The 16,379-nt window shown below is 41.1% G+C and overlaps 1 protein-coding gene across 1 annotated transcript in view; it reads left to right on the plus strand.

The window, feature by feature from the left end:
- The window catches only part of cfap57 (cilia and flagella associated protein 57), a 67,847-nt gene that overhangs the window by 29,173 nt on the left and 22,295 nt on the right, over positions 1-16,379 (plus strand). Inside the window, exons 11-19 of the mRNA XM_080195299.1 lie at positions 500-661; positions 3,317-3,472; positions 4,440-4,533; positions 5,703-5,893; positions 6,070-6,243; positions 6,649-6,807; positions 9,725-9,868; positions 12,458-12,574; positions 15,826-15,960. Of these exons, the coding sequence (XP_080051425.1) occupies positions 500-661; positions 3,317-3,472; positions 4,440-4,533; positions 5,703-5,893; positions 6,070-6,243; positions 6,649-6,807; positions 9,725-9,868; positions 12,458-12,574; positions 15,826-15,960 (1,332 nt within the window). The remainder of the gene's footprint in view (positions 1-499; positions 662-3,316; positions 3,473-4,439; positions 4,534-5,702; positions 5,894-6,069; positions 6,244-6,648; positions 6,808-9,724; positions 9,869-12,457; positions 12,575-15,825; positions 15,961-16,379) is intronic.

Below are 16,379 nucleotides of genomic sequence, written 5' to 3' on the forward strand. Positions count from 1 at the left end.
TGTTGACCTTGCCTGCAATGTCCATGTTCCATGAAAGAAGGAAGGAGAAATAATTAAATGGTGGAGCAGACTCAATGGGCCAAATGGCCAACTTCTGCTCTTAATACTTTCAGTCGGCTGGGAATTTGCAGCAAACCTTCCAAGATTGGATGTCAAAATGCTTTGTTTTCCCATCTTTGCTGAAAGACATCAACTTATTGTGTAATATATTCCTGTATCATATCCCGAATCACAAAATCCACCTGTCATTCTTTTGTTTGTCTCCTTAATTTTTCCAATCTTTTGAACATTACTAACCTGTCTTATAATGTATAGTTGAAAGCCTATCCCAGGCGATACCAGGTCACCAACCACATCCGCTACAGTGTACAATGGAATTCACAGTACCCTGTTAGTCATTTCTCTGAGCAAGATGTTAGAAAACAATGAGTGCGCACTTTTATAAATACTTGCAACACTGCCTTTACCTCATAATGGACAGCTCTTTTTCTTTGCATAGATGATGGTTACCTTCGATGACCAGTACTTGCTAACGGCTTCAGAGGATGCATGCCTTCTGTTCTGGAAGATAATTGATAAAGAGGGCCGGGTACTGAAACGAGACAAAGAAGTTGGCCATGCTGAAGAAATCCTGATCACAAAATCGGATTTGAAAGAGAAGGTAAAGTATATTGATCATAAACATTGAAATGGACTGTGCATGCTCGGAAACAAAGAATTTTCCAAGAGAAATTTAGTTTTAAGATCTTTTTTTCCACATCAGTTGAAAATTTCAAGGACCTGGTTTGCAGTAAAATGGTAACCCACTTTTCAGTTAAGAATATATACCATTATTTGCTATAATTTTATCTTGAGGCAAATTAGTTTTATTCAATGTATTTAAAGCAATCTTGAAATGTTTATGTCTTTGGTATTAAGTTTATTATTTCAAGCACTGTTAAGTTTTATTTGGTTAAAATTTTGGAGCTAGATTCAAGAACCACATCCAGTGTCATTTCAGAATGGTCAAAAGCCATGTAATACTCAGGGGCATTAATTGGGTCATAGCAGGACTTCTAACCTGAGGGCAAAGAAGAAATTAAGGCTTTGAGTGGCCAACAGATTTTGGCCACTACTGACACTGCATCCAATTCCCAAAAGTGATCTTCACTGCAGCTGGATGGGGAAGTGGGAAGTGCAGTCTATTGTGAATTTTGGTGGACCAGGCTAGCAGACTCTAGTAGAGGGAGATGGTGTGCCAAGGTGGACAGGCCTGGATCCTGTCACACACTAAAGTCCTAATTAGTACACAGGAATAGGATTAGACCAGAAAGTGCACAAAACTATTTTTGCCACAAGATCCTTCCAAGGATCCACTGAGGACCTTGGCAGAATCTCATGTTCAGCCATGCACCAATGTGTAAGGGAATTGACAGATGTCCTTTACAATAAAGCTCATCATTATATGCAGTCCAAGCGGGTGAAGTTAGCCAGATTGCCAAAGTTGTGGACATCCACAATGATCTCAGGTTTCCCATAAGTGTAGGGTGCTATCGACTGCACACATATGGCCTTGCGAGCTGCCACGCAGCAGACTGTTGGACTCATTAACAGAAAAGAATTTTACACAGGGCTCAGAAAACAATGGTAATGCAGAAGATCCAGCATGAATTTTACTCTCGCAACGTGCACATTATTTATGACTGAAAGCAGATCTCTCAAGTACGTGCCAGATGCCAAGGAGTCATCAACAGACCTTAGAGGGGCTTTTACACTTAAAAATTTGGTTCCTTGGTGAGAAAAAGTATCCCCAAAGGCCTGGTTAATTACACCATGGAATATATTTGAGGAGAGGTACAATGCAGCACATCCCCCAGAAGGATCCTGATCAAGCGAATAATTAGCCTCCTGAAGATGTGTTTCTGATGTTTGGACCAGCCAGATGGAGCTCTCCAATACTCACTACGATGGATCTTCTGCATTATCATTGTTTTCTGAGCCCTGTGTAACCTTGTGCTGCAAAGGATGGATGATTTGGGAGACATTGACGGGGTGAGACACTGCCTGAGATGAGGAAGATGTGAAAGGAAATGACTCTGAAGAGGGCAAAGATTCAGATCAGAGATTGCCATGCATGGGCATGATGTTGCAGGCATGTCTACAGCAACCTCATAACCACAAGGTTCCAGGAGGAATAAGATCATGATTAGTTTTCACAGTCAAGACTCTTTTCAGCATGTGATGCAGGGGATGGTACAAAACCATCCTCAGCATGAACATCTCAAGAGAAATCAGAAATCTCACAAGGATCTCAAAAGATGCTTTAGCCATCTTCCGCCCCAACGATAGTCATCCTTGGAATGCATAGTAACCTTGGCGACATGTGGTGCTGTGGATTGCAGTTGTATCACTTGAATATCCATTGAATCCATGAGACTTGGAGAAGGAATAAAGCAGAATGAATATATAAAAATTGGAAGTATATACAATGGATGGAGTACTGGGTCACTGTGTGCATTCAATAACTTCTCATTTTTCTAACCCCATCACTATGTCTGGGTGCAGCTTTGACATCTGCAGCAGAGGTGGAGACAGCCTGCTGACTAAATTGGATGCCATTTTAATATGGTGCCTAGATGTTAGAGCTTATGGAGTAACAGCAGGGCAAGTCACTTACTGCTAGCCCCCACCATGAGATTCAATGCTGTCTTCATGGATTCATAATTAACCCTCTGAATAGTGCACAGCCTTATGTGTTCAGCTGCCCACTCTCCATGTGAGGTCAGCCGACTTTCACTCCCACCACCGGTCTTATTTTCAGAATGGAAAATTCTGCCCAAGGAATACATGCCTAGTTTGTATAATTCTAGCTCATATTTTAACCCTTGGAATTCAGGTATAATTCTGGTAAACCTATGCAAAACCCCCTCTAAGGCCATTATTGTCTTCCTAAAGTTTGATGCCCAGAACTGAACACAGTACTCTTGGCGTGATCTAATTCGGGCATACCTCTACCCCACCATCTTTCTTTCATGACCCCACTCCTCACTGACCTACATTGGTTCCACATTTCCCAATACTTCAGATTTAAAATTTTAATTTTCACGTTTAAATCCCTTCATTGTCTCTCCTCATCCTATTCCCCCAAATCTCTGAAGGACTTTGAAATTTCTTTTCCTTTTCCTTTTAAAGGTACAAAATACATTCATGTATTATGGAAAAGCCATTTTTAGCACTAATAATTCGGTTTGTATTGCTGATTAAGGTCGTTGCTAATGGTACAGTTTGTGATTAAGATTAAATTGATGGCAGAAAATTATTTCCTCTCTCCCAACAGAACCAACTGACGCTGGAGTTGAAAACCCGAGTCGAAGAACTGAAGATGGAGAATGAATACCAACTCAGACTAAAGGACATGAATTACAGTGACAGAATCAAAGAAATAACTGAGAAATTTATTCAAGAAATGGAATCTCTGAAAACAAAGAACCAGGTAGGTTAAAAAAGCAGACATTAATAATGGTTTCTTGGGCATTTGGACACAGCGTAAACATAATGGCCAGAATCTTACCACCATTCATGTTGGTGGGATTTTTCCCATCTCGCCACAGTAAATGGAAATTTGGAAGGCTGCCAAATTCTCCGACTCACAGCAGTTGGAGTGTGATATGAACAGAAAATAAAATCACGTCCAAAGTATTGTTGAAAAATTATCTATAGCACTCATAGTTCAAGTTTTCAGTTTATCACTGTTGTACATGTGATGCCTGTCTCTTTAAGAGAGCACAGCAGAAGAGAGCCACCTGACTTGAGAAACCAATGGGGAACCAAGTGTAAGTGATCATACCTCAGTGTGAAGTCCTCTTTCAGGCAGAATCATCGAGCAGCCATGTAGTTAACATGATAAAGTTTGGAGCACGATTCCAGGGCAACCTAGAGCTGCAACTCCTATTACTAGTCTCTCTTTTCAATAAATATTTTTTGTTCTTAAGACAGTCTAAAGTCTCTTGATGGCACAAGAGTGTGCCACGACATAATAATTACACATTTGCTTTTTAATTTGTATCTTGACAAGTTTTGTGGAAATACATGAGACATATTTTGGGATTCATATTAATATAAATATGGAGAAATTGACTCTGCTGGAAAGTAAGTTGAAATGTTATGTACCAAAAGAGTCGATTAGAGAGGACTTAAACATTGATTTTACCTTTACGTGGGAGAGTTGGGATTTTTTTTTAAAAAAGAGCGCCTGCAACATGAACAAATTTGGAAAAGACTTCTTTAATGAGACAATATTGATCCATTTGGTGAAGGGTTATATCTTTCCAATTTGTCAGACTATTCCTACACAATTACCCAAAGAATGCAATCCCTGCCCTTGTATTAAATAAAACCTGAGATGCATTTCTGGTGTTTATCCAACTCTCAAAATAATCAAATATTGTGTTCTGTTGTAGGTCTTGAAGACTGAAAAAGACAAGATTGAGATAAAACATAAGGAGGATTCAATAGTTACCCTGGAGAAACATGCAAAAGACATTGAGGAATTAGGTAAAGAGCATGCTGCTTGTGGAATCTAAATCAAAAGCTACTTCCAACACCATGACTGATAAATGCTACAGATGGTTCACTGAGTTGATTGAATTAATTATTTGATCTATTACTTAGAAACTAGTCCCAACCCGAACACAGCAATATAACTTAGTAGCAGTATTCTAATTTCTCCTCTTATTTTTCATGCACGATGTCTATGGTTTTACCTATCACAGTATTTTGCCAGCAGAGGGCAATCACAGGGTTTCATTTCTGCCAGTCCGGCAAAATTTTTTTTGACAGGCATCATCTTACTACCACAGGTCAGCCTGCAAACATCTGCTGGTAGTCAGTACTTTGACTTACACTCATCCATTATGACTCCTTCTTGTTACCAAAGACTTTTCAGCCAATCGAGAGAATTTTCAGGATGTGTCCACTCTGTGCTGACAGGCAATCATTTGACACTGAGTTGTCAGAATCAGTCTGTTCTTAACTACAAAGAAAATGTTTATAAAATATTGAGACTAGGCACTAGACCTTCCAGCATCTGTAAAGATAAAGGATAGATTAAAATATTAGTCAGGTCCTTCGTAGAAACACTGGAAGGGAAAGATATCATTTAACCCCTCGAGCCTGTTCAGCCATTCAAAGGGATTGTGAATGACCTGCAACCTAACTACAAATACCAGTCTTTGCTTCACATTATTTAATACCTTGGGATAATAATAACCTATCAATTGCAGATTTGAAATTTACAACTGATCTAGTATTAGTTGCCATTTGCAGTAGAGAATTCCAAACTTTTACTACCCTTCGTCTGCAGAAACATTTCCTAATTTCACTCCTGAAAATTCTGGCTCTAATACATAGACCATGTTCCCCAGTCCCAGGCATCCCACAGAATGAGAATAGATTTTTCTCTATCTACCTTACTTGTTCCTTATAAGACCGTCAGACAGATCATGTACGCATGATGAATATAAAATGCCTTCATTCCTGTCTCCTATCAGCTAGTAAGCACATAGTGATAATCATCTAACTTCATTTGCACAGTCTAGTCTTTGTCCTTAATGGCAATGTGCACAATAGACTTGTGGTATAGTACTATGAAGGCCAGAATGAACCTTTCATTATTTCCTCCCACAAAATGTATAAATTTAGTTTGAAATGCACTACAATTTCAGAAAGCGTAAACAACCAGAAACTGATGTTGGAATATGAGAAATATCAGGAGCTGCAACTCAAATCCCAACGAATGCAGGAAGATTATGAGAGACAATTGAATGAAATGGATGAGAGTAAGAGCCAGGCATTGGAGGAGTTAACTGAGTATTATGAGACCAAACTCCAGGAGAAGGGAATGCTTATTGAACAGGTAAGTCAGAAGAAGCCCATGGATCAGGAATTAACAGGACCCTGAAAACACTATGGATTGTCTCTGAAAAAAGTGCCTTACTACTAGCAAAAATGACTGTGTTTAATATTGTTGTATTGATGCATTGTTTTATTCAGTTGACTGTTGTAGTGCTGATTTACCTTTAAATTATCTAGTTGCAGGAAGAGTCCAAACAACAGATTAAAGAATCAGATGAAACAAGGAAACAAATAGAAGAGGATGCTGACCGTGAGATTCAGGACATCAAAATAAAATATGAACGAAATCTGAGAGACGAGAAAGAGGCAAATCTCCGGTTGAAGGGAGAGACAGGAATCATGAGAAAAAAGGTATTAAAACTGCAGAAAAATACTAGAGGATTTCATTTTTTAAAAAAAACTTTTAAAATCTTTCAAATTAAATGTCTTTGGAGTCACATCAAGTTCGGGCCAGTAGGTAGAATTCCAACTCTCCCTCATGAGATAAGAGAAAGGAAATACAGGCTGGTGTGTTAGAAAGCCATTTGAATGTGGGGATCCCCTAAACCCAATCCTGTTCTCACTAACATACTGTAAATCTATTTTTTCCTTATCTGGCACAACTGAATAAAGGCAAAATTCCTTTTGAAATGTTAGCTTAATCATTTGTTCTTTCCCATCGCTTCCAATCCATGTTTGACCCTTGACTGTGATGCTGGCATCTGATGATTTTAGAGTCTTTACTTATCTCTGCTTCCTCATTCCTCTCTTTCTCAGTTTACTAGTTTGCAGAAAGAAATTGAAGACAAGCAGGTGGAGATTGAGAAGCTGAAAAGTGAACACCAGAAGCTACATGGAGTTATCAGATCACTGGAGAAAGACATCCAAGGACTCAAGAAAGAAATCTTAGAACGTGATGAAACTATCCAGGACAAGGTGAGGAAGCTGAGAGGAAATGAGCAAGACAAAATGAAACTGCATAAGTGGGAGCTAAGGTAGAAGCTGTAATGTGCTTATTACATAAGAGAGTTAACACAATAGCAACGAAATGCACAATTGTGCAAAAGATATATGTAGATTGTCTGACAAATTTACTGGAGTTCTATGAGGATGTGTCTAGGGCAGTGGATAGAGGAGAGCCGGTGGATGTGGTCTTTCTGGATTTTCAGAAGGCGTTTGACAAGGTACCTCACAAGAGGTTATTGCAGAAGGTCAGGGGACATGGAGTTGGGGGTAGGGTGTTAGCGTGGATAGAGGATTGGTTGTCAAATAGGAGGCAGAGAGTGGGGGTCAATGGGTGCTATTCAGATTGGCGGTTGGTGACTAGTGGGGTGCCCCAGGGGTCGGTGCTGGGGCCTCAGCTATTTACCATTTATATAGATGATCTGGAGGAGGGAACCGAGTGCAGGGTGTCGAAATTTGCTGATGACACCAAGATTGGGGGAAAGGCAAATTGTGCGGAGGGTGTGGAGAGTCTGCAGAAGGATCTAGATAGGCTGGGCGAATGGGCCAGGAAATGGCAAATGGAATTTAATGTTGGCAAGTGTGAGGTGGTCCACTTTGGTAGGAAGAATGGTAGGAAGGACTATTACTTACGTGGCGAAAAACTGCAGCAGGCGACGGTGCAGAGGGACCTCGGGGTCCTTGTGCATGAGTCGCAAAAACCCAGCTTGCAGGTGCAGCAGGTGGTCAGGAAGGCAAATGGGATGCTGGCCTTCATAGCGAGGGGGATTGAATATAAAAGTAGGGAGGTCTTGCTGCAGCTGTATAGGGCATTGGTGAGGCCGCAGCTGGAGTACTGTGTGCAGTTTTGGGCGCCGCACCTGCGCAAGGATATTTTGGCCCTGGAGGGAGTGCAGAGGAGGTTTACTAGGCTGATACCGGAGTTGAGGGGATTGAGCTATGAGGAGAGGCTGAATAAACTAGGCTTGTACTCGTTAGAGTTTAGAAGAATGAGGGGAGATCTCATTGAGACGTATAAGATGATGAATGGGATGGATAGGATAGAGGTGGAGAGACTCTTCCCGCTCAAAAAAGACAGTAGGACTAGGGGGCACAGCCTCAAGATAAAGGGGAGGCGGTTTAGAACGGAGTTGAGGAGGAACTTCTTCACTCAAAGGGTGGTGAATCTCTGGAATTCTCTGCCCGTTGAAGTGGTGGAGGCTGCCTCGCTAAATATTTTTAAGAAGCGGGTTGATGGGTTCTTGATAAGAGAGGGGATTAAGGGTTATGGGGAGAGGGCGGGAAAGTGGAACTGAGCCACAACAGATCAGCCATGATCTTATTGAATGGCGGGGCAGGCTCGAAGGGCTAGATGGCCTACTCCTGCTCCTATTTCTTATGTTCTTATGTTCTTATGTTCTAATGTCAATGTAAGAAAAAGCTATTGAAGGAAGTATTTAACTGCTGTGCAATTTTCCAACTTAAAAAAACCCCTTACTTTTTTGAGTTTAAAAAAAAAGATAAAATGAAGTGTGCTGTTAAAAAGTGTTAACAATCAGAGCAACTGAATAAAATTTCCATGGAAATGTGTACCTCATCATAAAATCTGAGAAATAAGATAGGGTAGGAAATGGAAAATATCATGAAGAGGTTTGCAATACTCTGTACAAAAAATATAATTCAAATACTGAATAGCTGACCCTCATAATATATTATACATTAGCTAGTATAAAGCAACTGGTTGTCCTGTTTCCATTGGTGACAACATCCAAAGACAGTAAAAAGTCTGACAACACCAGGTTCAAGTCCAACCGATTCACTTGACAGCAAACTCACAAGCCCTCGGGGTTTGTCCGTTTGTCAGGTGAATGGACAGTTCTGGTCTCAGACAGAGCATATAAAGCACAGACTGTGCTTTACCCCAGTCCAACGCCGGCATATCCACATCATAACATCCAAAGACACAGGAACAAGTGTACCATATCCCAGCCCTACTTCTCCACAATCTATCTCAGTTACTCCGATGTTTGTCAGTTTTCCAAACCTGAATGAGCCAAGATTTGCTTCTGTTAAATAAAGACTGAAGTCATCACCCTGGCCCAAAACACATACACTGTAGCTTTGTCATCAATTCCACTTCTCTCCCTTGCTGTTGTCTCAGGCTGAACAATTTCAGCTTTCTACAGTTGAGCTTTGGATTTTATATCTTATCTATCTCTGCCCCTGCTTCAATAAAGTGCTGTTGAATTGTCCATGTTGTTGTCAACAGATGGGAAAATAATTGAAATGACTTGCATTTATATTATCATTTATCATGTTCCTGGCTCCAAAGCACTTTACAGTCAATTAATTAGCACTGAAATGTTACATCGGCACGTACAGCAGACATCTTGGACAAATGTAGGTCCCAAAATGACAAGATAAGACCACTTCCAGACCTATCTCAATGCTTTTCCACCCTGCCTCCCATCTCTCACCTTCCATAAACCTCAGCTCATTCAAAATGTATATGCCAGTAAATATTACAGGAATATGACACAGAAAAAAATAAACGGTATATAATGTAGATGTAACAAAAGTTGAAGAACTCCAATTAATCCAGTTGAAGTCCAGCCACTGAATAATGCTATAAACCTTGCTGGATAGTACTGTGGTGATCTTAGCAAATATCACGTCAAACAGTTAAATATGCTACACCAGTATTATCCTAAGTGTAGCGCCACATGCAAACAGAAACCCTTTTAAAGTATGTCACTGTAAGCCTAATTGCAGTATAGAAAATCAAGTAAGAGCGGTGAAGTTATTTGAAAGTTTTCAGAAGATATCTTTCAAATCCTATGTTAGAAGGAAATGGCAACTATAATCAGTGTTACAATCATAAAAATTAATCTAATGTTCTGCTCATGTACAGGAAAAGCGCATCTATGACCTCAAGAAGAAGAACCAAGAATTAGAGAAGTTTAAATTTGTCCTGGATTACAAAATTAAAGAACTGAAAAGACAGATTGAACCACGAGAAAATGATATAAAAGAAATGAAAGAGCAAATACAGCAAGTGAGTTTTCAGAGAACAGATGGGAAAATGATTGAAATTACTTGCATTTATGTTATCATTTATCATGTTCTTGGCTCCAAAGCACTTTACAGTCAATTAATTAGCATTGAAATGTTACGTCAGCATGCGTAGCAGACAACTTGGACAAAAGTAGGTTCCAAAATGACAAGATAAGCAATCAGCAAATCTGTTTTTGGGTGGTGTTAGAATGCTGATTGAGAGAACTTTATGATCTTCTTGTACTGCCATGAGATTTCTCTTTAAGGAGTCACTCAAACAGCAGGCAGTATCTCAATTTACTACCTCCGTTGTAAAAATGCATTCAATTAACAAATTTGACACTTGCCTATTATTTATTATAGTATCACCTGTACCTGTAATTAATGAACATATATTTCCCCTTATCTCTCTCTGGAAGCTAAATTTAGCTGTTCAGTATCCTTTCTTTGGGCATTCATTACCTTCCTATTCCCTCATTGTGGTGAGCAGGAACTGTATGCATATCTCCAGCTGGAATTGTGCTACCTTCCATGTAAGGAAAGGAAATAGAAAGGCACTCTTTACCGACATCAGAAACCAATGAGATAGGTCCTCTACATATGGCAATAATGGATAAAATGTCTGTTTGAAGCTTCTACTTTAACAGTGGTTTTCCTTGAGGGAGCATGTGCCAGTTCCTTGTGCATTTGGGGAGACCAGACTTCTGGGATTGCTTGCTTGATTCTGCTTAACAATGTTCTAAAAGATCATAATCACAGGATTGTTGCAGCAAAGAAGGCCATTTGGCCCATCATTTCTGTACTGTCTCTCCAAAAGGGCATCATGCCTTTCCCCTGTCCTCCTGCACATTGTTTGTATTCAAATCATCATCTAATGCCCTCGAATGGCTCAATTGAACCTGCCTCCATCACATTTCCAGGCAGTGCACTCCTGACCTAAACCAACTGCTGCATGTAAAAGTTTTTTCTCAAATCACATTTTCTTCTTTTACCCTTTAAATCTGTGCTCTCTCATTCTTGATCCTTTTATGAGCAGGAACAGTTTCTCCCTATATATTCTAACAGCACCCTCATGATTTAGAACATCTCTATCAATCTCCTCTCAGCTGCCTTCTCTCCAAGGAGAACAGTCCTCAACCTCTCCAATCTAGCTTCATGACCAAAGTTTCCCATCCCTGGAACCATTCTTGTAAACCTCTTCTGCACTCCTTTCAATGCATTCACATCCTGTGTTGCCCAGAACTGTATACAATATTCCAGCTGAGATCCGACTAGTGTCTTGTGTAAGTTCAACTTCCCTTACTTGCTTTTATATCTTATGTCCCTAGTAATAAACCTTGGAATACTATATGCTTTATTAAGTGCTCTCTCCATTGTGCTGCCACGTTCAATGATCTATGTATGCACTTATATCAAGGCCCCTCTGTTCCTGCATCCCTTTAACAATTTTACTCCGTATTTTATATTGTCTCTCCATGTTTGCCTCTTCTGCCAAAAAGCATCACCACACACTTCTCATTGAACTTCATCCACCACCTATCTGTCCACTCTACCAACTTGTCTGTGTCCTTTTGAAGCTCTATACTGTTCTCTTCATAGTTTGCAATACTTCCAAGTTTTGTGTCATGCACAAGCTTTGAAATTATCCCCTGCACACCAAGGTCTAGATCATTAATAAATTTCAGGAAAAGCAAGAGTCTTAATACTGACCCCGGGAAACATTATGATAAACCTTCCTCCGGCCCAAAAGATATCTATTGACCATTTCTCTCTGCTTCCTATTATTCCTATTATAATTACAACGGGGGACACATTCACCCCAATTCGTCAGCTACTTTTTATAGTTTGTGACGTTGGCCGTTTCAGCGCTGTCTAGACAAGCAGGCTACTTGTTCCAAAAGTCGACAACTTTGTGATTCCAGGCATACCACATTATGGCTCCATTTGCTCCATAGTGAGAAAATAAAATTGAATTGCCTCATGTTGCTTTTGTAAACTCAAGTTTCTAGGGCATACCTCAGAAGAAAGCTCTGATTCTCTATACTCAATTGGGATATTTCTGACCTCAGCCTAACAGTTTAAAAATTCTCAATACAAGGAACTCAGGAGCATCCCCTCCTTCCAAAAGATCCCATAGTAGCCCAGAAATAGGCCATCACATCCTCCTACAATGTGGATTTTTACACTAATTTCATTGCAATGTTAATGCAAGCCTACTTGTGATAAATAAATAAACTTTATATTCCATAACCTAGTACCTCATTCCAGACAATGCCTACATAAATAAAAACTCTCTTTTAGGCAAACTACAATGTGGGACATAAAACTTTTTAACATTAAAAGATACAAGGTAAATATAAATCACAAAATGGCATCTAGGATTGTTAGAAATGGTATGCTATCATGTGCCATATTAGTCACATTTAATGAATAAAGTTAACCACTGAAATATAGTCATATAGAGATTGTCTCTTGCAGCTGACAAGCAAAAAGATCTCAGTCATTGGGAACAAAGGTAATAAAATCTTTCTTTAGGAAAGTTTATCTTGGTTTGGCTGCTGACCATATTTTTCCATGAATCTCTCTACAGATGGAAACTGAATTGGAACTGTTTCATAAACATAATACCCAGCTGGAACTTAATATTGGAGAACTCAAACAGAAACTAAAGGCAACAGAAGCAGAGATGCGTAAAGAAATGGAGAAGGTTTGATGTGTTGTGCATGCATTTAACCATGTGCATATACATGCTGTACAAATACAGACACGCACACTCTCCTTCCTTCTTGTGAATCAACTGGGATAAATTCTGTGGTCTTTTATTATGTCACCATTATATATTTTTGTATTAAATGTATCAAGATTAGAATGCATTTTACCAACTGCATATAAGATTTATATAGGCTACTAATTGCACAACCGCAGCTTGAAGTTAGGAACAGTAAACTGCTGAGTTCCTGATATTGGTGCTTTTTGCTCTTTCTTCTTTCATTTGTGTTCTGCCTGAAGTCAGGTTCTTGACTCATTGTCTACTGATGCTTCATACTGAGCCATTTCTCTTGGCAGTGGTGGTTAGCCACCGCCAGAGAAATTGCTGGGAGGGTAAATTGTGCGGAGGATATAGAAGGTCTGGTCAGATGGGCTGAGCAGTGGCAAATGGAATTCAACCCAGATAAGCGTGGGGTGATCATTTGGGCAGGACAAACAAAGCAAGGGAATATATGATGAATGGCAAAACCTTTGGAAGCACCAAGGATCAAAGGGACTTTGGTATAAGGTCGCAGGACAGATAGATAACAGGGCTGAGAAGATATACTTGTCTTTATTAGCCGAGGCATAGAATTTAAGAGTAGGGAGGTTATGCTGGAATTATATAAAATGTTGGTTAGGTTACAGCGAGAGTATTGTGGCAGTCCTGGAATCCACATTATAGGAGGCATGTGATAGCACTGGAAAGGGTGCAGAGGAGATTTACCAGGATAATGCTTGGGCTGGAGAATTCTAGTTATGAAGAGAAATTGGATAGACTGGGGTTATTTTCCTTGGAGCACAGAAGACTGAGGAGGGCTGTAATTGAGATATATACAGTGAGGGGCATAGATAGAGTAGACAGGAAGAAACGTTTCCACTTGGTGCAGGGATCAATGACCAGGGAGCACAGATTTAAGGTAAAGGGCAGTAGGTTTAGAATGGATGCGAGGAAAATCTTTTTCACCCAAAGGGTGGTGGGAATCTGAAACTTACTGCCTGAAAGAGTGGTGGAGGCAGAGATCCTCAAAACATTTAAGAAACATTTAGATGTGCACCTGCAATGCCAAGGCATACAGGCTATGGATCAAATGCCAGAAAATGAGATTAGAGTAGTTGGGTGTTTTGTCTTTGACCGGCTCAGAAGCGATGGGCTGAAGGATCTTTTTTTTGTACTGTATACTTCTATGACTTTATAACAGGGCAAGGAGTGATAGAGTCTACAAGATTATGAGGGGCATGGACAGAGTGGATAGTCAGAAGCTTTTTTCCAGGGTGGAAGAGTCAATTACTAGGGAGCATAGGTTTAAGGTGCAAAGGGCAAGGTTTAAAGGAGATGTACAAGGCTAGTTTTTTACACAGAGAGTGGTGGGTGTCTGGAACTCGCTGCCGGTGGAGGTAGTGGAAGTAGATACGATAGTGATTTTTAAGGGGCGTCTTGACAAGCTGAGGGGAATATTTAATGGAGTTAGCAGGGGTCTCTTTTAGGGAAGACCCACCAAATTATGTTATTCAGGCATTTAATTAAGTGCCAGGATGGAGGATCTTCAGAGCAAAAATCGTCCCTGAGAACTGCCAGTCAGTCATACATCTGAGAACTAGTATTGCGATGGATCCTGGGCCATTGGTGAGTGGTGGCAGGTTGGGGGGTGGAGGCTGGGAGGGGGTCCTTCAGTTAGGCATTAAGTTCTCCTGAAGAAAGAAGCCTCCTTAATTCACATGACAGTTGACATTTATTTGGTGAAACGAGAAGCCTGTGGTCAGCAACCACCAACACCAACCTGGTGTTGTGAGACTTCTTACTGTGCTTATCCCAATCCAGCATCTTCACATCACGGTCCCCAATGGACACAGGCATGTCATTGCTGCAATCTCTCATAGTGACTGCTGCCATTGTCAGTGCTCAAGTTAAACAAAAACTTTCTAGTGCTTACAGCCCCATTCTCCTTTCCATCAGTTGCTCTTTCTCGTGTCCCAGTCACTTTAGCTGCATTCCCACTTCAGCCACAATGAAAGCTGCCGGGTGCACTCATATCTCAGTGCCTGATTAGAGCCTACGCCTCCTGCGCTTGGCTTCCAGCCATAATTGGACAGCTTCTAGAAGATTTCACCAGTGGCTGCACTGTTGACACCCAGAAATGAACTGAAAACTTGTAACTTGCAGACCATAGCTTGTCAATGCAGGAAATACATATGCAAGTATAGATACATAGAAAATAGGAACTGGCACCACAATCAAATATTGCAATCATTCCAAAAATTAAATGTCCGCAATAAGTTTAATCAGCGTTTTGGGGGCAATTCAGCACAGTGGGCCGGGAATCATAAGTGGAGGCCATTTAGCGGCTCCTTGCTGGGCGCCATAAACTCTGCTCATCTCAGGCCACCGGATTTCAAGCAGAAGTCAGCACAAAAGTGATTTGAATATTGTAATCCTTACTTAAATCCTATTAGTGGGCCAGGGACTGAAGTCTCTGAGCCCGCTAGCCTCCCTCCCCCCACCCCCAGCCCCAGCCAGGAATGGTTCACTCCAGCGGGGTTTGCAGTATTGGGGAACTGGCGGCTCGACCCCGCTGCAGTGAAGAGGGGCCATGGAGGCGCCCCAGGAGGTCAGGGGTAAGGGGGGGTGCCCCCTGGGCACTGTCAGCCTGGCATTGCCAGCCTGGCCCCCTGGCACTGCCCAGGGAGACACCTTGGCACTGCCCATCAGGCATCAGGTAGTACCCAGAGGGCAGGGCCTATTGCAGGGTTAGGGCCTATGGGAGAGAGATCAGTGGGGGTGGAGGGCCCTGCAACAACTCTGCAAGTGGGATCAGTGATAGAGGGAGAGCTGACAGTGTTTGGAACAGGCCATCAAGATTTGGGGGGTGTCTCGGTCTTGGGGGGGTGGAGTTGGCCTGCCTGGAGGCGGGGGGGGGGGGGGAAGGTGGCGGCAGGGCAGGGCCACGCATTGACCTACTCAGCGCTATGCTGACAGCTTCTCGAGCGGGAATAGGCCTCGCCCCCTGATTTTTATGACAATTCACGCAAGTGCATCTGCAATACACAGAATGTAGAAGATTCATTTTGAAAGTCCCACTTAAAAAAAAAGGATTTACCCCAGTTTTTACGCAAATTTGGCACTAAGATTATTTTCAAATTTCCTCCCTCTTTTCCCTACCTTTGTGTCTCCCATTTGTTTTTAATTGTTTCCTATTCTCTCATTTTCAGGTGCGAAACGTAGAATCTGTGGTCAAGCGTTTTAAGACTGATTTGTACAACTGTGTGGCATTTATTCAAGATCCGAAGAAATTGAAAGAAAGTGTGCGGCAAGTCTATGAAAAATATGTTCCACAGTCAGAAGTGGTAAGGCCTGCTTTTAAAATTGCAACATTTACTGAACTGTAAGATCACTTGGTCTTCCTCCCACAGGCCCTACCCCCAGTAGGCCCTTGGACAGAGAAATTTGTACCCTTTGTCTTCTCTGCTGTTAGGAAGAAGCTTCACTCGATCGTACAGAGGTACATCCCATGGAACAACATGGCTAAACCACTTCCATTGCATAAAGCCAAAGAGAAGCACATGTTTGTTAGCATGAAAGCATTCATAGCATTTTGATTTAACAAACCACCTTCTGTCCTATAATTACTTCCATAAAATTCCATGCTATCCATTTGTCCATTATTCAGTCAGAGAATGTTGACATTGCTGGTTAGGACAGCATTTATTGCTTATCCCTAATTGTCCTTCAGAAAGTGATGGCGATTGATTTTGAACTGCTGCAA

The sequence above is a fragment of the Carcharhinus amblyrhynchos genome, chromosome 9, assembly GCF_965287045.1.
Source record: "Carcharhinus amblyrhynchos chromosome 9, sCarAmb.v2.hapA, whole genome shotgun sequence".
In the NCBI taxonomy this organism is placed as follows: Eukaryota; Metazoa; Chordata; class Chondrichthyes; order Carcharhiniformes; family Carcharhinidae; genus Carcharhinus; species Carcharhinus amblyrhynchos.